This window comes from Prunus dulcis, chromosome 2, assembly GCF_902201215.1.
Source record: "Prunus dulcis chromosome 2, ALMONDv2, whole genome shotgun sequence".
NCBI classification, from domain to species: Eukaryota; Viridiplantae; Streptophyta; class Magnoliopsida; order Rosales; family Rosaceae; genus Prunus; species Prunus dulcis.
Window position 1 is genome coordinate 19,061,205 of NC_047651.1, and position 20,891 is coordinate 19,082,095.

General features: G+C 36.4%; 3 protein-coding genes and 2 long non-coding RNA genes across 7 annotated transcripts; 1 reads left to right on the forward strand and 4 right to left on the reverse strand.

Moving 5' to 3' along the window:
• Positions 1-3,143: 3,143 nt before the first annotated feature.
• On the reverse strand, positions 3,144-4,129 carry LOC117618319. Its single transcript, XM_034347909.1, has one exon. The coding sequence runs from the start codon at positions 4,127-4,129 to the stop codon at positions 3,209-3,211; it is 921 nt and encodes a 306-aa protein (XP_034203800.1). The 3' UTR covers positions 3,144-3,208.
• Positions 4,130-5,994: 1,865 nt separating this feature from the next.
• On the reverse strand, positions 5,995-6,348 carry LOC117620139. The gene is made up of 3 exons (XR_004584679.1): positions 6,335-6,348; positions 6,136-6,252; positions 5,995-6,020 (listed from the first exon to the last, which is right to left on the reverse strand). It is a non-coding gene; the product is annotated as an uncharacterized LOC117620139 (long non-coding RNA).
• A 2,813-nt stretch (positions 6,349-9,161) lies between these two features.
• LOC117617614 (GRF1-interacting factor 3) lies at positions 9,162-12,843 on the reverse strand. Its single transcript, XM_034347059.1, has 5 exons — positions 12,696-12,843; positions 12,452-12,576; positions 10,851-10,927; positions 10,146-10,230; positions 9,162-10,065 (listed from the first exon to the last, which is right to left on the reverse strand). Exons 2-5 carry the CDS (start codon positions 12,530-12,532, stop codon positions 9,664-9,666), a joined length of 645 nt encoding a protein of 214 aa, XP_034202950.1. The 5' UTR covers positions 12,533-12,576; positions 12,696-12,843; the 3' UTR covers positions 9,162-9,663.
• Positions 12,844-13,541: 698 nt separating this feature from the next.
• LOC117617612 (probable protein S-acyltransferase 12) lies at positions 13,542-17,367 on the forward strand. Of its 3 annotated transcripts, none has more exons than XM_034347057.1 (7): positions 13,542-13,994; positions 14,795-15,044; positions 15,574-15,665; positions 15,999-16,125; positions 16,226-16,311; positions 16,642-16,713; positions 16,756-16,868. In XM_034347057.1, the coding sequence occupies exons 1-7, from the start codon at positions 13,806-13,808 to the stop codon at positions 16,810-16,812; spliced, it is 873 nt and encodes a 290-aa protein (XP_034202948.1). In that variant the 5' UTR covers positions 13,542-13,805; the 3' UTR covers positions 16,813-16,868. The 3 variants fall into 3 exon arrangements, with proteins under 3 accessions (XP_034202948.1, XP_034202949.1, XP_034202947.1); XM_034347056.1 differs by lacking the exon at positions 16,756-16,868 and adding an exon at positions 16,886-17,367 and having other exon boundaries at positions 13,543-13,994; positions 16,642-16,707; XM_034347058.1 differs by lacking the exons at positions 16,642-16,713; positions 16,756-16,868 and adding an exon at positions 16,423-16,635.
• Positions 17,368-18,654: 1,287 nt separating this feature from the next.
• Positions 18,655-19,537, reverse strand: LOC117620152. Its single transcript, XR_004584698.1, has 2 exons — positions 19,358-19,537; positions 18,655-19,079 (listed from the first exon to the last, which is right to left on the reverse strand). It is a non-coding gene; the product is annotated as an uncharacterized LOC117620152 (long non-coding RNA).
• Positions 19,538-20,891: the final 1,354 nt, after the last annotated feature.

The window sequence follows — 20,891 nt, forward strand, 5'->3', positions numbered from 1 at the left end:
ACATGAGGTTGAATTTGTTTTCAAAAAAAAATTCCAGTGAAAATGAAAACGGGGCCTTGAAAATGTTATCGAACGGCCCCTTATATATCCCAATTTTTTATATTAGGAGTAGTCTAAGGGGGTGTATCCAATCGGATCCCAAGCCTCTGTATTTAGAGACTACACATTTACTTGTATTTCACTAAATCTAAACCATCATAATAATCTAGCTCCTTAGAATGTGACACAACATCAAGTTTTTTTTCCTTCACTAAACAGATGATAAGTTTTATTTGTCGTTAACTAAACTCTCGATTAGAGCATGTTATTTTATTTTTTTCTCTGTGTTCTATGTAATTTTATTCTTTCTCATTTATTTCTGCTCTCTCTTTACTCTCGGATTCAATAAACAATTTCCTATGGAATTAATATTCAAATCCAAATGAAATGGAAAAACCTCAAAAATTCTTATCACAATCCAGCCTCTTATGAATAGATAATTTCTTTGAAGACAAAATAAGGACAGATCCTTTACAATCTGATTATGAGGGGAAGGGAGGAGATAACCGCTTAAAAGAACAACTGAAAAACTCTATTTCTCCAGAAGATGCATGAAACTACATATGCGTGGTGGAAAAAAAACAAAAAAACTATTTTTTACTTGATTGGGTTTGAAGATTCATACAAGTAGAAAATGCAACATAATCAATGTCATGATGCGAAACTCGTCTGCGTTAGCCGACAATTTTATAATCTTCAAAGGTCGTGACTTGTCTGCCTCATAAGCCTTGCACTCGGTAACTGGCTTATCGGTTTTTCTCACCAATGCGAAACTCTCGGTGGAAGAAATGTAAAGGGGTTTGAATGAAGAAGAGAGTGAATGGTTCACACTTGTTATTAGGGTATAGTTTGGGGTTAGGGTTTATGCTTGTTACTAGGGTTTATACTTGTTTTTCTTATGAAATATCTATATACGACTTTATAAGAATTGTTTATTGAATTATTGGATAGGAAATTGAAATATAGTAATTGACAACCTTTCTATAATCAAACAAAAAAACTGAGACAAATATAGATAAACAATAAAAAAAACAAAAAGCCGAAAATTAACTACAACTTTTAAATGCTGTTTTGGAAGCCTAAATGACCTCAAAAGCCCAAAATCCACCATATGTCACGGTAAAGCCATGAGTCTAACTCGTGGCATCGTTCTTTTTTCAAAAAGGTATCATACGCCCCAATCGGAGTTCAGACACCAAATCTGTAATACATTTGTCACTATATTTCTTATGAATTTTGCTTTTCGTTAAACATAATTTTATTTCATGTTGTTGAAGGAAAAGATATTATGAATTTGGCTTTTTTTATTTCATGTTGTTTAAAATTTTATTTCATGTTAGTACAAATCAAGTATCAGAACATCTCTTGAAATTGGATCACCATTAGATACATTGACAATAGCGAGTGGGTTTACATTCTTTATCATCTTCTCTGGTCAAGTTATAAGTAAAAATCTTTTCATGTGTAGCTAATTCTGATAGAAAGCTAACTTGTTACGTGTATTATTAACAGAGACATTTATAGGGAGGAGTTTAATAAAGTCACGAATTTGATGAGATCTCAAAGCAAACAAAACAAGGATGGCCACAAGCTCAAAGTTTCTGTAGAAGACGGAGGCCTACTTGAGCACGTCTTTTGTTTTTTTTTTCAGGGACTTTATCATACTTCATTTTTTTCCTATGGCAGTCAGCTGATCTTTTCATGTTTGTTTTTCTCATTACGACTACAAAGAACAAGGAACCATATCAGCTAAAGAAATTATAGAAGTATGGAATAAAAGCCATACAAATCTTAAGAAAGTTTATTAAAAAATTATATAGAAGTCTTTTGAAAGTCTATCAAGTTCTATACGAATTCTAAAGTTTCATCAAGTTTTATGAAAGCTGGCACTTAAACAAAATCTTTTTAAACGCTCTAGAATCCTAATTGAATACACACCCTTTAGAGAAAGAAAAAAAACTTGATGATGTGTCATGTTCTAAATGGTTAGATTATTATAATGGCCTAGATTTAGTGACTTTTTAAAAGTCACAATTGGATATTACCAAACTTTCATTGACTTTTTAAAAGTCACAACTGGATATCACCAAATTTTCAAAAGTAAAAATTTAAAAAAAAAACAACAACAACAAAATTGAGTTTAAAAGTCACAAGTAAATACCACTAGATTTTTATAAACTCGTTAAAAGTTTAAATTAGATACCTCCAGACTTTTAAATTCTATAAAAGCCTTTAAAAGTTCAAATTAATCTAATATAACAAGAAAGGGCTCCAAACTTGAGTATAAGAAGACGGCCCATTGCAAGCTAAATGGTCTAGCCCACATATGCTATGTATCTTATTTTTAGAAAGAATAAAGTTTACAATATCTTTAATTCACTGAACAAAAAATATAAGAGAGTAAATAATAAGAGCATCTCCAACTGATATGTCAAATCTGTATAAAATTTTGATTACTATGTTGGAGCAACTTTAACTTTTAATTTTTGCCATTTCATGTTTATGTGGCAATTTAACGTATCAGTTTGAGATGCTCTTATACAAATACTCATATAGGGCCTATTTGAAGAGAAAACTCCAAAACCTGCCACTTGTTATTTTCTAATTGGCTCTTAAAAAATATTAACACACTAAAAACAATTAAAAAACAACAAATGACTAGTTTTTAATTTTTCTATCAAAATAGGCTCTATAAATTTTTTTTTGTATAATATGTCAATTTTAGCATATTCGATTTTCGATTATAATATGTCCATTCGATTGTATAATAGGCTTTAAATTCGATACATACCCATTACAAATAAATAATAATTATGCAGCAACAACCACACGAAATAAAACAAAAAATGTCACTCCTTGTTTGTTTCAATCGCCATACCAATTAATCGAACACAAAAATGCTACTTTCATATTAGTTGTTACACAATCAAACATCAACCCATTAATAAAATATCAATCAAAGTGTCATCTCCACATTAATTACATTATTAAACATCAAACAACTAGCAAAAAACAAAAATGTCAACTCAAATTTTATTATAGAATGGTAATTAATAAAAAATTATTTCATTACACTCTAAGATTTGATCATATTTATTTCCACATTGCAAGTAGTCAAACACCATAAGCCTCATCTATAAGATTTAGAATTTATACTAATTAAGTTTAATTAACTCGATTCAATGACCCAATGTTGCCCATCAAGCTTAATCTTGAGTCCGTAAACTCGGGCAAACAAAGTTACCGCTCTCCTCACCCCGTGGTCATCCGCTGCGGTAAAATAATCGTGCCCGAAAATAACCCCGCCGGGCCGCAAAAGCCGGTAAGCCCGAATAATATCGGACCAGGCTGAATTAAAATCATGACCCGCATCCACTTCGATCAAATCCCCGTACACGCCCATCTCACAGAGCCAGTCAAGACCCGACCCGGTTGAGAACGGAATGGGCAAGACCGTCTCGGTTGCGTTGACCGAGACGACGTTCTGCATGAACTGGTAGAGCAGCAAAACGTCGCCGTTTAGAAGGCCGATGCCGCCGAACCTGTTGTGGAAGCCCGGCCAGCCGCGGAAGTCGTCGAGGCAGAGGATCTGGGTGTCCTTGAGGCCGAGCTGGCTGGTCAAGCGGGCCATGTGGATGGCGGAGGCGCCAAGGAAGGTGCCGATTTCGATGATGGTTTTGGGTTGGACTTTTTGGATGAGGTTTTGGAAAACGGCGCCTTTTGAGCCCCAGCCTTTGACGCGGCTGCGTTGGAGGAGGGGGGTGGCGTAGGGAGGGGGGAAGTTGACGAAGGGGGAGGTGGAGTTGAAGAGGCGGTCAAGGATGGTTTGGCGGATGAGGTGAGAAGGGAGTGGGGTGGCGCAGTGGGTGGTGAGTCGGAAGTGGTCGAGTTGAGTTGGGAGGTTGACGAGTTGGGGGAGTTGGGGGGTGGGAGGAGAAAAAGAGGGGGTTGTTGGAGAAGAAGGGGAAGAGAGGTATCCAAGGGTGAAGGAGAGGAGGAGGAGGAGGAGGTAGGCGATGGGTTTGAGTAGTTTGAAGGGGGTGAGTTTCTTTTGGTAGTCTTCTTTCATGGTGGGTGGTTTTGGGTTCATTGTGTTTGTAGGGCTAAAAGCTTTGGTTAGCTTGGCTTGGTTTTGAGAGAGAGAGAGACAGAGACAGAGACAGAGAAAAGAGATTGGAGAAGAGGAAGAAAATTAGAGACTGCGTTTCTGTTTGGTTGGCTCATATTTGCGAGCTTAGTATGAGGGTGGTGTAATGAAAACGACTGGAAAACGCCCCAAGGCCTGGTCTTCATCTATACGTACTTACTGAGAGAGGTTGAAATTACTCAAATTAGGATGCATGAAATCATCTCTACACGTGTCATAATCGAAAGTGTACATTTTTTGGGTGACCCATATGTATCGAATACATCAACGATTTTAACAATTAAAATCTTTATGATAAAGTGGTCGTTTACTTGATATACATGAATAGATATTTAGTTATATACTTATTCTTAGCACTAATAATATAGATGAATTCTATACCATTTAATTTCTATAAATAAGTCTAAAAAAACCTACAAAAATGACAGCTGCCCATATTGAATTAATTTTAATTATTAAATTACTTTAATGTCCTATTGAGTGTTTTGAGTTTTTTTTTTTCATAAGGTTTTGAGGTTGATCTTGTTATAAGAAATTGATGGCAAGTTTGTAATTTATAAGAAGTTAAAAGCTTCTTTATTATGTTGTAAATGAGTTTTGAGTGTGTTCCTAAAATTCATTTCATATATGGTATTTTTATAATTTGGACCCCTATATTATGTATAATAGTGAATCTCCCTCACTAAAATAATTTTCAATTATTTTAATTTTTGGAAGAATGTTTATTTTTATTTTTATTACAAAAAAATGCAATATTTACACAATACTTTTACAACTGGCCAATATACCTCACAACAAAGTTACATCATGATGGGCTAGCCACCACTAGATATTGAATTCAACACAAATATATATTGACTTCGTTATTCATATAATTTGAACTAGAGGTGTCAAACAAGCGGTGTTGAGTCGGTCAGATCCGTTTAGAGTAGACTCCGTTTCGTTAATGTGGCCTAAGAATTGATTATGATATCCAACAAGAACAACTGGACCCTGATCAAGCCAGTCAACATGAAGAATGGATATGGATAGATGGATAAGATTTGAGATATTTTGGGGATGAATGTCTTGGAAAATCGGAAATTTGTGAGGTAAGTTTCAAGTACATTTCGACAACATATGACTAGTATTTCCCCAGAGAAACTTGTGAAGGTGACGGAGTAATTTCATTGCACGCTGTGGTCAAGTCAATTACAACCTCTTGGTCTTTGGTCTTGACTCAAGTCTACGGCTAAGATTTTTTTTATCCAAAACCCACTTCTCCTCATGCGCGCATCAGGCCTATCAAATATGCATTTATCAAACACAAGCAGAGCAAGTCTCACCAAAAAATTAAAAAGAGAGCAAGAGAGCTATGATTTAAATGCAAAAGCTAAAGCCAAAGCTACCCTTTTTCGATGTGCAGGAACAGCCTCCCCGTAAATGAGGTTTGGCTGTCTTGCAAGATGCTCTCTTTCATACTCTCTATGAAGAGCTTCCAGAGCTGGAGGAACGATACGAGGAGACACGTTTCTTCTCTCTCCCCGAAGACCATAATAAGCTTGAAATTCCTTTTCAGTAAGGTATAAATCATGAGAAGTTTCCTCTCTCCTTACAGATGCCACATCTCAGTATGTAACGCGCTGGTCCCTTTCATGAGCTAACACTGGATAACTCCTAGCATCACCATTGGTATAAGGATATCTAGCGTGTGCATTCCTGTGGGCATGTGGCAGCTATTCCTAGCTCCTTCATGAACTCCCCGATCCTGAACTTTAGCCTGGACTGGAGAATGAGTGGCTAGAGCAGTTGAATGGACTTGAGCTGGTCGGCAAAGTGATGTGAGCTTCCTGACCTGAAAGGTGAAGGGAAAATATTGGATATTATTACTTCAGCATATGCAAAGAAACAATGATCGCTTACTCCAGGAAAACTTAATAAAGGGAAGGGGGCACATAGCCTTATCTCACTTGTCGAACTGTAAGTTCTGTTTTGAACTTCTTTTTCTCATTATAGTTTTCTTGTATTGCCTTCTTGAAAACGCTCTCAGGTAGAGGAAGACAATCTTTCTCCACGTTGAACCGCACCTAAAGTTTTCAAGTCATGAGCATACATGTCTGGTTAACTAAACAAAGCAAACAAGGAGAGATAGATCTAAGAAAATGTGACCTGAGCAGGGAAGGCCCCGCCAAATGCTTTTGGCTCGAGTTCTAGTCCACCTGAAGAGGATGCTTTGTAAACCCCATACAAAAGCTTAAGATCAAAATCAAAGAGAAAAAGCTTCAACCCAGGTTTGATACCCAACACAAGGTCTTTCTCACCCATTGAAACACCCATGATACTGTAATGGAAGCAGTCTGGCTTTGTCTTTCCACTGCACATGAAGATCAAACCACCAAGCTTTTCCCTCTTTTCATCATGTTTTTCGCTGTTCCTTTGACTCTTCACACTCTTGTCTGACCCACGTCGTTTTTCTGTACCCTTCTGTTTTTGTCGGCTCTTTTCGGATTCGTCAGTCTTTCCTGGAGTCTTTTGAGCCTGATGGCTCTTCTCGGCATGCTCTCCATTCGTGATATTCTCTTGTTTCTCTCTTTTTGAATTCATCTTCTTGGCTTCTTCTTCTCTTTTGTTGCTACTCTCGTTGTTACACCTATTCCCCCTCCGTTTCCCATTAACCTGTGACTTTGCTCGTTTTCAAGCTGTTATGAACTTATGAATGGAGTTTTCTTCACTATTTTAGCTTTGCCCTTCAATGATCTTGGGGTTTTCTTTCCAGAGTTGGATGCTTCTGCAGGAGAGGCAATTTTATTTTCAGTTACATCAGGTTTATTAGACGCTTCTGCAGGAGAAGACATTTTCATTTCAGCTGACTTAGGTCCACTGAACGCTTCAGCAGAAGAGGTCTTCAGTTCAGATGAGTCATGGTTTTTTGGATGCTTCCGCTGGAGAGGGGATTTGTTCAGATGACTCTGTTTGTTGGATGCTTCTGCAGACTGCAGGGGAAGGGATTTTCTCAGATGACTCTGAATTATTCAACACTACTGCAAGACTATTTATCTCCTTCCTGTTATTTGTTTCCATATAGTTATCATCTAGTTCCATAGTATATGCTATACAATCAGGATCACAAAGCCAAATGTATCCTGAAAACAATACTAAAAAAAAAAAAATCACAGTAACGCCGACCGGCTTTACTAGTTTTTTTTTAAAATTCTGCGTATAACCGCTCGGCCATACTACTTATAAATAAAAAAACTTAAAAAAAAAATTAAAAAACTTTAACTACACTACGTATCTATGGAAACCGTACGCTATACTGTTAATAAAAAAATTAAGCCAAAAAGAGCCTCGTAAAGCCTAGCGGCTATATATTTTTTAAAAAACCCGAGTATAGTATTTATAAAAAAGGTGGACCCGCCCACGCCTATAGATTTGGCGCCATGTGTCAATAAGGGACCCGACTAGCGCCTAGCCCACACTAAATGATTTGGCGGCACGTGTCCAAACAGTATAGCCACATGGCTATACTATTTATGAAAAAAAAAAAACTATTAAAAAAAAAAAGGAACCCAGTAAAGCCGGCCGGCGAGACTCTTTTTTTATATATAAAAAATCCCGAGTATAGCCGCGCGGCAATACTATTTATTAAAAAAAAATAAGAGCCTTCTAGCTGCTAGCGATTCAGGGTGACGTGTCAAAAAAAGTAAAGCCGCACGGCTATACTATTTATACAAAAAAATGTAGTGATTTATTTTGTTTTCTGTTAAAAAGAGTAGGATGCAGGAACAACATAACCAGGAAAGGAATCAATCGACATGAGAAAGAAAAGGAAAAGAAATGAATGTAAAATCAGCTGCCATACTTCACTCTGTTCTGGCAATACATAAAAACTTAAAACAGCTTTGAAATTATTTCTTTCAAAGGCAATACAGTAAATCTATGGAGGCACTTTAGCTAAGTGGAAAGGTGTATCAGTTTCAATCCAAGAATCACTGAAATTTAAATCCCCTTTTTAATATTTCGGTGCACAATACAGAAGAGGTTTCTACCTTCATGCCCTTGTCTTTTTTTCAATTAGTTTCAATTCTGAAAAAACACTAACCGTAGAAGTACAAATCCTAGAAGGAAAAATGATGGATGGTCCTTTATGTTCCAACCAACTAGAAACAAATACAGTAAACCAAATGCTAATTGGTTTGCAGGGATGATCTTTAAATTGTGATTTAGACAAAATGGTTCCAATTATGACATGTGTATGGTGAAGATTCGTTAATCGTAATGAGAGGGAAAAAGAAATGCGTACATGTTTCTAGTATAATAAGGGTTTCTTTTGTTATTCTTCGCCTTAGAAAATAAATAGAATTTGGGTCTAATGGATAGTTTGGGTATGGTTTAGGTCACATTCATTCCTTGTCCTTGTTTCCTTTTCTGTTCTTAACTATCTATCCATGTGACCATGTCAATGTCAACCCCACAAAATTTGCTTAAGCCCCATTGTTATTCTATTTCTTTTGGGGTTGAAGTTGGTAATTATAATATTAGCATCATGCCTAAGATAAATATGTTGTGCACAGATACATTTCTATCTTCCCGAATTAAAAATGGCTTAAGTTCTAAATATATAAGCTCAACGTTATTCTCAAGTATATAAATTTGTGAGATCAACTTCTCAATTATAAAAAAGGGAAAGGGAAAGGAAAAGGAAAATCAACATTTCAATGTCCATCAACTTTATTGTTCTTTATCTTTAGTATTCAGACGTTACCACCACCTATATTCACCACCAGAGGGCTTTCTCTGTTTTTTGCGAAAGGGAAGGATAAGTACAGAGGAAGGAAAAGAAACCAACGGTCGTACATCTTTTTCAAAAATCAATATTGTGATTCTCTCTTATATCACAAGACGGAAGAAAACCAAAAAGATGTTGCTTGTGGACTGCCTCAACAATCCTGCATGGGAACAATGCTAAAAACTGTAGGCAATGAGGACTGACCGATAAAACTTGAAAATTGCATTCTAATTGATCCTTTTGAGCATTGCAAATGAGAACGCCCAGTTGACAAACCCGCGAGACGATAAAAAACCTTCAACGGCCATCTATGAGTTACAAATTGCTAAGTAGAGTTCATACACATACCAACAGGAAAACAAACTACCAGCAAAACTTGTAATAGGATCAGAATTTGTGGCGCATGCTGCATGCATTTATGAGTTACAAATTGACAGACATCCAAGTACACAACACATGTTTCCATCTCTACGGGCCCTTAGAACCAAGTCTGTCTTTTCTTTCACCACTTGTTTCATCTGATGCCAGGATCCATTCCATGCAAAGGAACTTACAACACAACTCACCTACCTAATCACTTTAAAGACTACAGAGAACTTTCGCTGCTGTTTGCAATCTGTCAAAGATCACTGAGCAAAGCAGCTACTTTAGGAAAACACCTACTATCAACAGGCACATGTTTCCATGTGGAATCATCCGTAAGACCAAGTCACTTTCCATCTTCCCCATCACCATTGCCATGCCCGCCGGCTGAGCTCCCCTGGCCATCACCACCTGTCCCAGCCTCTGAGTTGTCTTGCTTGCTTCCTCCACGCCCATCGTTTGGACCCCCTCCACCTGAAGTTGGGCCACCACTACCACCACCAAGTGTGGCTTCAGTATGATGCATGGAAGGCATGCCATTGGCCCCTCCAGCTCTCATTCCCATTTGCCCTTGCATGGCTTGTTGGTGCTGCTGGTGTAGCTGCTGTGCTGCATCATGCATTTGGTGCGGGTTATTGAACTGCAATGGCATCTTTGGAGGGAAAATACCCTGTTGCTGAGCCATTGCTGCTGCCTGAGGATGTTGCATGTAATATCCTGCTTGTTGCATAGCAGGATGTGGGGCCATCTGCCAAGTGTTGAAACAAAGATGATAAACATGGATAAAAAGGTGAATCAGCAAACCATCAAGGCATGCTTACTACCCACCTGAGCAGGCACCGTTGGTGCCTGTGGTTGTGCATCAGCAATAGCTGCTAAATACATCAGATTCTTTTGAAGCTGAGCTTGGTACCTAAATCATCAAAACCGAAAAGTATACATCATACAAATATTGTGGTCTTGCATTAAGGAATAAAAATTTACATCCCGAAGTCATAACATGGAGACCAGCATTTGATATTTATAATTGTCCATTAAAAACAAAAACAAGAAGGAGCCAAAACTCAATTAGTTTCTCCACTCAGAGCTGCTGATTGCATGAAATGCCTACCGAGTATCCCCAACCATATCAATAAATGTGTAAGACAATCCACTGCCATACCTAATTTAACCATAAATTATTATAATTAATCCAGTAATTATGAGGCATCAAACACCTTACAAGTTTTTCTATTCAAAAAAAAAAAAAACCTCACAAGTTTTAAATGGGGAAATATCAAAATAAGTTTGAAAACATTGCATAATAAAAGATACCAATACAAAACATGAGGGTAGATCAACATTCTACAATCTTTAAAAGATCAGACGTAGCATTCTAACCTAAATCAGACAAGTACAATCAATGTGATACAGGCCCAGCAATATAACTCAAGACACAATACAGACATAAAGCATGTGTGTGTGTGTGTGTGTGTGTGTGTGTGTGAGAGAGAGAGAGAGAGAGAGAGAGAGAGAGAGAGAGAGAGGACTTACTGGGCACACTCAGCAAGTTTTCCAAGGTTTTGATTATCCAATATTGCCAGAATCAATTTTTTGTTCTCGTCAAGGTACTACATCATAAATTAAGAAAAAAAGACATTAACATTAGATTTATTTTAATTCCAACATATCACATATCAAGTGAGATGTATATTAGACTATCTAGGTGGGATGTATATTAGACTATCTAGGTGGATATACAAAAATAACACTAGTAAAATAATTGAACAATACAAAATCTATAGCCAAATAATATCAACTGTGCCAGTAGCCATCCACCTAATTCACAGGAAAAAAGAAATAAAGTAAAACCATACATGCATAGACCAACATTGACAATATAAGATACTAACACTTAATACTGGTAAGGATCATCTCATGTATCCTTAATTCTCATCAATTTTAGGTCAACAATGTATAATTCAACATTTCATAATAGATATCCATTCCTTCAAAAGAGTCTCCGGCTTAGATGGGAATTTCTGCAATGGTGATTGAAAATGCAACCATCTACTCACTAATTTAGTTCAAGACTGATGAGAGCCCAAAATTTTGTTTTAATAATGATTTGCCATACATATCACCCATAAGCCATCCCACGTAAGACTTCGGCATATTTACCAACATTTAATTGCATTAGTTTGGTCAATTTTGACTATACTCCTACTTGTGGCACTACCTTGGCAACTGGCATTATTGAAATCCTATCCAGTAAATCTTTCTGTCCGTACCAAAAAAAATCCACTTCCATGAAAATGGACAGATGTCATAGGTGACAAGAGAAAATATCATGTGTGCCTTTATCTTCAATTCTTAGAGGAGACTGGGAACTGTGGTGGACCAATGGAGTAAAATCTGCACAGCAGTAGAGTAACTAGATGGTTCCCAACATGTAAATCCAGTGGCCTGAATCACCATTAGAAATAGGCTGACACAGGGAAAAATCTTAACAGATTAAAAAAGTACTTCGCACAGATCAGGAGAATAAACTGCTAGAAAGGAAAAGGATCTCGTATGGTCATGAATTCTACATACTAATTAGATCCCATCGATCGAGTTAACATTTAATTTCCACGTTCTTTACATTATGAACCTGTAGACAAGCTCCATGGTCTTATTTGTTTCATTGTTCTCTTCCGGGTCTTACCCAACACATCCATAGTCTGCAAGTGGAAGACATAGTCTTCCAAAATTCTATAAATGACCACCAGTTATCATACATCATTCGACCATAAAATTATAGAACAATGGCTTCCCAGCCTTATTGAATTTCTCCCTTAAAAATTTCAGCTAAAGGGCGTTCTTTTCTATGTGAGGAAGCAAAATTTTACAAATTATAACCAAGTAATCACATATTCCTTAATCACCTCAGTTCAATATAGCCTTGTTTGGCTTGCAAAGGTTGTTTCTTTCCCCCCAAAAAAAATTGGCAAAAACCTCACTTTACACAAAAAGAAAAACCCAACAAACCCAGAGGACCAATTAGTTCCACAATCCATTAAGAGCTCCAAATAACCATAATACCAAAAACAGAGCAAAAAATCCACAAAAAGTAAGACAGAGAGAAAGATTGAGCAAAATGGAAAAAAGGGTACCTTCTGAATTTGCTCGGTGGTGATGTTAGTGGGTGGAAATGAAGTAGGCATCACAGGGATCATTTGCTGTGGCTGCTGCATCTTTTTCCCCCTTTCTTTGTACTTTCAGAGCACAAACCCTAACCCTAATTAACCCCAAAAGCGAAACAAAATAGAGCAAAATCAATTAGAAGCACACAGATTAAAAAGACAAGGAAAGAAATTTAGGAGCTTGAGACAGAGAGAGACAAAGGCGGTCGTGTACCTTTTTTAGTAGGTGGTGAGTGTAGGAGGTGGGAACAGAGATTTTTGAAAGCGGATTTAGGGGAACTACGGATCTTTTTGGATGACGACGAGGTTTCTGGACTTTTAAAGACAAAAGCCACCAACAAAAACAAAAACAAAAAAGGAAAAAAGAAAAATTGTTTTACAATTTTTTAAAATTTTATTTATGTTTTCATTAAAAAGAATTTGTATCTATGTGTTCAAATTGTTACTTATCCTGTGTTGTTTTCTGCTGTATTTGAAAAATGAGTATTCGATTATAGAATCTAAATTTGGAAACCATCATTGTAGTTCAATAAGACTAATAAAAAATTATGTCTTAACCTAAATCAATTATCTTCAATCTATTATTTGGGTTAAGATTTCCTATATATATGGGAAATATTTGAAATTTTGAATCATCAATTTCCTAATTAGTTGTTTCATCAAAAGCTTCAACTAAAACAAATAGTGAAGTTATTAAATTTTCGTATAACAAAGAGCTTCTTTTGCGTTTATGAACGCATAAAAAATGAAAATTTATGTTAATTTCTCTTTGTACTCTTAATCAAAATGAAAATTTATGTTAATTTCTCTTTGTACTCTTAATTTCCACATTCATAATTCACAATTCGTGACTTCTCCCATTCAAATTGAGTAAACGTAATTCAACATATTAGAACCTCTAACAATCAATTTTCTTTGAACAAGAAATAATGAATAATAAATAAAAACAAAAGAATGATAAATAAAAACTGAAATGATGCACTGAGTTGATAATTGTGGCGCGCCCAAAGTACCAAACTGAGTTGATAACAAGTCCACTTCTCACTTTGCACAGTCTCGAATTTATTTGACCCCCAAAAAAAAAAGGAAAAAAAAAAAGGAAAAAGTCTCAAACTTCAAACGCCAATGAACAAAAACACATGGATCTCCAAATCCCGCAAGACTTCAAATACTTGAATCAATCCCACTCAACAAGAAGAAGAAAAGCTTAAACCTGGCTCCTGATATCTGGAAACGCCTCTTCCCTCCACGAAGAACCAGAAGGCCAATCTTCCCTCTCCAATTTCCAACCGGGATAGTTCGGCCATTGCCAATCAATCCCAGAATGGAGATAAACCTGTTCAAGTTATGCTCCGGCCTCAAAGTCATCGGCTACTTCATGATCCTCTTGGTTGCCGCCATAATTTCCCTCTCCTACTACGCCGTCGTTGTGGTGACTTGGGGCCCAGAGCTGCTCAGCGGCGGGCTCCACTCTTTTCTAGCCTTCTTCATCATCATTCTCTTCCACTTTCTGGTAATTCTCAACTATTGCAGCCATTGATGCTACAAGTTTTGCTCTTTAATATATGGGTATTTGGGAAATTGGAAAATATAATCAACCCTCTTTTTTTTTTTTCTTGCAAAAAGTTTGCTTTTCCTTCTTATTTGGGTTTTGTTTTTTCTTTGGTGGGTTTGTGTTAATTTTACTATATCATTGGGTCTAAAAAGTTAAGTTAAACTTGAACTGGTTAGCTTGCATTTAGGTCAATTAAGTAGATTAATACTGATAGCTGCTGCAATGAGCACAATTTAGAGTAATTTGCAGAGGAATGAATAAAGAGGAATGAATAACTTCATAACTATGGGGCAAATAGAGTAGTGAACTAAGTCTCATGCTATACACGTGAGTCCAAAGTTAATGGATGAACAAGAATGAAGTTGCCCCCAAATGCTTGACAAGCTAATAGAAGTTGAATTTGAGACGAGACCTGGGATGTAGGGACACAAATCAAAATTTAGGTTCAGATCTGTTGGCTGGTTTAGCAGTGTTCTCAAAAACTTCAGTATTTAGGTAGAGAGGTACATTTGATACTTATATTGTACACCCTTGGGATAATTGCCTTTAACAAAGATTAAAACGGTGCATGTTGATTTGTGGGTTTGATGACTATTCTTACTGGGTTTCTTTCTGTAACTGACTTATTCAAGATTTTTATAAGAAAATTTATACAGAAAATAGTTTATCTGTGTAACAACATTGAGTAATAAGATTCATTTAGAAGAAAACTAACTCTTGAGTTTTCCCATTGGTTTCAATTTGCATTTGTCTTGCAGCTTATAATGTTATTGTGGAGCTACTTTATGGTTGTCTTTAAAGACCCGGGTTCTGTTCCCAACAATTGGAAACCTCTAACAGAGGAGGAAGTTTTGGAGGCTGGTAGTTCTCTGACTTTGTCAGAAAGTATAGAACCCGAGGCTTTCACTTCCACACACTCTGCAGATGGACGAGAAAGAAGACCACAAGTAGGATATTGTAGTCGATGCCAAAACGGGAAGCCACCACGATGCCATCATTGCTCTGTTTGTAAGCAAGTTGCTTTCTATTGTTGCTTGCGATTTATATTATGCTTGTATCTTGACATGCGTTTCTGTATTATTGCATATTCCCTCGGTGTGTTTCATCAGCTTCTTCTTCTTTACTTCCACTTTATATGTAAGAATTTTTTTCCCTTACTTTTTATAGATCTTGGAGATGACATCGATTTGAGTGTAGTTGTGATAGAACGTATCCCCCTAGAAAAATCTTCCAAGGGTGGTACCATAATATGAATTTTCTTTCCATTTCTGTGTTGTTAACCCTAGATTAGAATTTTTATCAGTAGAGCCATCATGTGTCATTTGTAGGATGTTTCCAAGTTTAAATTGTTATGCATGTATTCTTTCTGTGTTTTTGTTTTGTATATAACTCTATATCTTGTCTGAAAGTGACAGAGTCATAATATTTTCAGATGCACTTCACAACTTTAGAACATTGTTGGCAGCCTTATTTAACATTCGGTGAAATTGTCAGTTAAGTTAAAGAAAGTAATTTTGTTTTCTGCTATTTTCTGTAGGTCAAAGATGTGTACTTAAGATGGATCACCATTGTGTTTGGGTGGTGAATTGCGTTGGTGCACGCAACTACAAGTTTTTTCTTCTTTTCTTGGTAATCCTATATTTCTTTTTTCTTATTATTATAGTTGCAGTTACAAAATAAGAACTTTGTGTAGCTTTCCTTACCCCCACTGAATTTTTGGTTCAAAGGCTGGGAAAGCCCATAGAAACAAAGGGATGGAAACTGGAGATGTTTGAGTCATTTTTTTATGTGTGTTTTTGTGTTGGGAGGATGTCATAGGGTAGAGAGAGAGGAGTAATAATAATTTATTATAAAATGAATACCTTCTTGTGTGCAAAGGAACTTTAAATTTGGACTAATTGGCTAGTTTATTCTTTCTGTTGTTTTCTGCTGACTTTCCATTTTCTGTTATTGACATAAAAGCTGTATACATTTCTGGAGACGACAATGGATACCTTCATTTTGCTACCAAATTTTATCGATTTTTTCTCTGAAGCCAAGAATCATTCAACATCCCCTGGCAATCTTGCAGTTATTTTTTTGACTTTTGGTAATATTCCACCTGTACGATCATTTTCATGCCCACATATTGGTTCTGCTTCTGCTTTCATTATTTACTTGTTTCTTACGTATTGTGTACTTTGTTGCAGTGCTTAATTTAGCCTTTGCATTGAGTCTTCTTTGTTTCGTGGTTATGCATGTGTCCCTTCTGTCAAGCAACACCACTACCATAGAGGTAATAAAATCAACTCCTACTTTCTGTCTACCAGTTTTGAGATAATATGAATATTTGCATTGCACTATCCATTTGAGACCTGAATTACCTGATATAATTCATTTTGTTCAGTTGGCTTCCTGCTGCTCGAGCTGTTTTCCAATTTATGAATTGATTTTTACATGAATTGCAAAATGAGATTTGGCTAAAGTTACCTGAAGTGATCCGGAAATTAGAATAACCTGAGTCTACCACCAAGAAGTTTATTATGTAGCCAAGCTCAAGGCATTAATTCATTACTGCAGATTTTTTATTGTATAGTTTTATATAGGTAATTGAAAAATGTTTCAGGTTCATGAGAAGAGAAGAGGAATCAGATGGAAGTATGACTTGGGTAGGAAGAAGAATTTTGAGCAGGTGGTACTCTCTCTCTCTCTCTCTCTCTCTCTCTCTCTCTCTCTCTCTCTCTCTCTCTCTCTCTCTCTCTCTATAAAATTGTCTCGTGAAGTTCAATTAAACTGACACTTTATGCAAGCCCTTCTTCTGTCACACCGTTGAGGAGTCTCACTTTGTGCTCTTTTCCCCCCTCCTGAAGGTTTTCGGCACAAAGAAGGCACTATGGTTTTTCCCACTGGTCTCAAAGGAGGATTTAAACAACATGCCTGCTCTTCGGGGCCTGGAATTTCCGACACTTTCCGATGGTGAGGGTTGATGCTTGGTGAGGCCATTAATTTTTATCTCCTTCCAGCCATTCAAATATTTTCACGACTCATATATGTTGGAAATATTGGGTCTGAAAAGGTGCAGTACCGTGTTTAGTTTAATCAGTGTTTGCAGTCTTTAGTTTAAGAGGATCTGTATTAGGCTCGAGTTTTTTCTTTTTTACACACTGGAAATTGGCTTCAGAAGGATCAACCCAACAGGAAACAGATTGCTTGGGTAAAAAAACTCGGCTAGCCACACATCAATTTATATACAGAATGTTTTTTGTAGTCCATTTCTTTTGCTTCATCCAAACTGTAGAAGTGTACCGCAATTGCTTTGGTATCCAGAGGAAACTGTTTTTGCAGTAGCTAAGTTAGCTATACTCCCTCAACATATTCGTTCTGGAAATCTTGACTGCCATTGACTCATTCACATTTTATGGGATGCTAAATGCAGCAAACATGGTTTACTGCTTGTTGCCGTAGGCAACTCCATTTTAAGGAGCCTGTGCCCGCCATGTATGATAATTTTGGTTGGCCAGTTGGCCAAGACTTGGGTTTGAGGTTGTAAATCATCAAATACTGCCCGATCATAAATGAGGGCATGGCATGGGTGTCCTATAAATAAAGCTAGTTCTAAAATATTTGTTTTCACAATTTGTTATGTTCTTTTCTTACTCTCTTTTTTATTTTCGTTTGTAGTTTTCTTTCTTTCAGTATTTGAATCTTGCCACTTGAATGCCCCAGGTTCCAACTCTTACAGGCATAAAACATCCAAGTTTAACATCATGTGTGTGGTTTGTGGATGATTGCGTGTATTCGAAGTTATATTTTATATTCTTGTACTTGTTAAAAGAGAACTGAATCATTATGAGGGCGGAAGACTTTTTTGGCAAAAAGAAGAACTAATGACTTCATATATGAGGACATCCCATCCGTATTATCTGGAACCATGCATACTGGGGAAGGCAACATTCTTGGCCTGCCTACCCCCCTGATCTTGATTCTAACAGCTTTATCCTTTTTAATATTGTTTAACAATAACAATATCATAATCACACGAATCTGAGCCCTATCACAATCTTTTAAACTAGGGAAGAGCCCTATCACAATCTTTTAAACTAGGGAAGAACAAAAACGTTTTTATCGACTCCCTCCTGGTCTATTAGTACTTTTCTTTTCAAAATTAAAAGGATTCTAAGTTCAAATCCTCTCTCTTCACCGATTAAAAAAAACATATCTTTAGATTTGTAGCTTAAACTATTAGTGATTAGCAATGGAAAACGAGATACACATCCTATTAAAAACCAAGCCTTACAACTATTAGGCATCAACTAACAATGTAAACAGCTTGATAAATTCCCCAGTGCAATTGCAGGAAAACACGTTTTTTCTTTCTCTAAATTACACAGTTGGTTAAGACAATGTGTTCGTCTCTTTGCATCCGAGTTTGAATATCCCGCCACATAAATTAGAATAGTTTAGAATACCACTTTGTAAGAAAACATATTAGTAGTGTAAAGTTTTATAACAAAATCAACCACAATCATTCTATCACCTGTAATTAAAAAGCCTATGTAACTATGCTCCTTACATAATATATGAATCTTAATCAATTACTTGGAGCCCACATGGTGTTCACATAGTTCTTATAAATAAATAAATAAAACTCCACGTATGTAATTGACTGAGATTGGTGGAATTCTTACATAGAATCAATCGTAAGCAATATATTTTAAAATCTATACATCATTCACATGGTTGCTCCATTGCCCATCTTTCTTGGCAGGAACCGAGTTACTGAGTTGACTCACCCTTGTGACATGATCACCATCCTTCAAATTCCAGATGTCAGAGGCCATAACAGAGAACCAAACAATGACCGGGGTAGCAAAAAGGATGAGACCAAAGGGCACCATCCACAGTTGCCTATTTGTGGGATGATATTGATATTCCCACCATCCTAACATGAGCCCCCCTGCCACACTCACCAAAATTGACCAACAGCAAGCTTTCCTAGTCTTCACAACTCTTTCATGTTCCGAGTAACTTGCATCTTTCTCTTCCTTGTTCGATCCCATCAAACTACAATCAATTAAAAGTAAAATTGTAGTTCCGTCCTTGAATTCTAATTGTTTATAAGAAGAAATAAGAGAAATTACATCTATAAATTACTGAATCTATAAGTATGATAATGCTCTTTTGCCATCACACGGTCTCATAAGAGAACATCTTCCTTATATCATCTTATATATGTTGACAAAAAGTCTTACGTTAACAGAGTCTTACAAGAGAACATTTCTCGTACATGTACGAGTTTCATGAGAACAAAACAACAAAGCATATATAAAGAATGAACATACCTTGGTGTTATTGGTGAAGAGGAACAAGAAGCAGATTGGGAGGCGTGGAATTAAATAAGTGAGATGGGTGGTGAAGATATAGAGGGAGAGGAGGGACAAAGACCCTGAGAACAAGAGTGAGATTGTTGGGAGCTAAGAGGGCAAGAGCCCCATGACTCTGGTGGAGTGGGGTGGTGGGGCAGTGAGGGGCTTTGGATTTTGCAAGTCATATACAATACAAGAACAAGCAAGTCTGATGGATTGAGCTAAACATCAGACGTGCCTTTCTCTCAAAGTTGTTATTTGTTAAAGAGAATATTATATATATAAAAATAAGAAAATGATTACGTATATATCAAGAGAAACGCAACGCATTTGTGAAGCTATCTGGGGTAGATTTGATATGAACCCTATTATTATATAATATTTGTATAGGTCATTGTTTTTTATTCCTTTGACGAGCGGCTTGTTTGGTTCCAGACACTTCTGAGGGCAATATTGAGAGTTTATTTTTGCTGGGCATAACTGGCAATATTATTGGTGGAACTGAGGTTAATTTCGTCGTCAGATTTTATTTGAGGTGCAGTTTCCATGTTAGTACAAAAAGTCAAGTGGTTTTTGAGGGGGAAAAAGAAGGTATAATATACCATTTTTTTTTATGAAATGACTTTAATATTCCATTTATTTACAATAGTATTTTGCAATATATATATATATATAGTGAGCTTTTATTAAGGGATCTCTCAAATAGGGTTATTTGAGGGACATCCTTGTAGGATCCACTCCATTTTGTATTTCACCAATCCGAACCATCTATTTTGTAGATATTCATTCAAAGATATCTCTAAAAAAAAATCACTTGAATCCAATATCATTTGACCACTCATTGATTTTGTAAGATACAATTAGATGTCGAAATGGTTTTCGATTTGTCTAATTTTTTGCAAGGATGATCTATGAATGTAGACTTAAAAAATAGATGATTTGGATTGTTTAAAAAAAAATCATAAACGATCCTAAAGGGTGTTCCTCAAATAAAATTATTTGAGAAGTCCCTTAATAAAAAATGACTGTATATATTGTATATAGGATAGCATATACTATAGCAGGTAGCATGCCGTGCAGGATGTTGATGGGAATTTTTAGGTCAACAACATGATAGATATAGATTGTGCAAGGTTTCACCTTCAAATTGAAATTCAAATTGCATAGTTTTATCTTGGGATGCGTTGTAGTTGGGTAGGGCTTAAAGATAGGACCTACTGAGTGGCTCTCAGCTCTTGCCTTCCTGCTTATGCATCTTGCACTTTACACTTTTGACCCATTTTTCTTCGTTAAAAATGAATGAAAGTTTTGTTGTTGCAACCCAAAAACAGAACTCAACCTGTCAGCCATAACTTGGTTTGGTTTTTTCTGCAATGCCAACAATGTATACAATACAACTATACAGTATAAAATATTACAACAACTTTGCTTTCCAAAAATATTCATTTCGCCTCTTAAGAAAGTACGTAAGGAGGTCATAAGTCCTAACTTAAGTGACATAAAGCTCAAG

What these genes read in the sequence shown, in the direction of transcription:
- LOC117618319 (XM_034347909.1), bottom strand. Translation starts at nt 4,129, where the DNA reads ATGAACCCAAAACCACCCACCATGAAAGAAGACTACCAAAAGAAACTC.
- LOC117617614 (XM_034347059.1), bottom strand. Translation starts at nt 12,532, where the DNA reads ATGCAGCAGCCACAGCAAATGATCCCTGTGATGCCTACTTCATTTCCA. An exon ending in CCACCGAGCAAATTCAGAAG is followed by an intron (nt 10,928 to 12,451) that starts GTACCCTTTTTT and finishes TTTATGATGTAG; the next exon opens with TACCTTGACGAGAACAAAAA. An exon ending in CACCAACGGTGCCTGCTCAG is followed by an intron (nt 10,066 to 10,145) that starts GTGGGTAGTAAG and finishes AACACTTGGCAG; the next exon opens with ATGGCCCCACATCCTGCTAT.
- LOC117617612 (XM_034347056.1), top strand. Translation starts at nt 13,806, where the DNA reads ATGGAGATAAACCTGTTCAAGTTATGCTCCGGCCTCAAAGTCATCGGC. An exon ending in TCATTCTCTTCCACTTTCTG is followed by an intron (nt 13,995 to 14,794) that starts GTAATTCTCAAC and finishes TTTGTCTTGCAG; the next exon opens with CTTATAATGTTATTGTGGAG. An exon ending in ATGCCATCATTGCTCTGTTT is followed by an intron (nt 15,045 to 15,573) that starts GTAAGCAAGTTG and finishes TATTTTCTGTAG; the next exon opens with GTCAAAGATGTGTACTTAAG.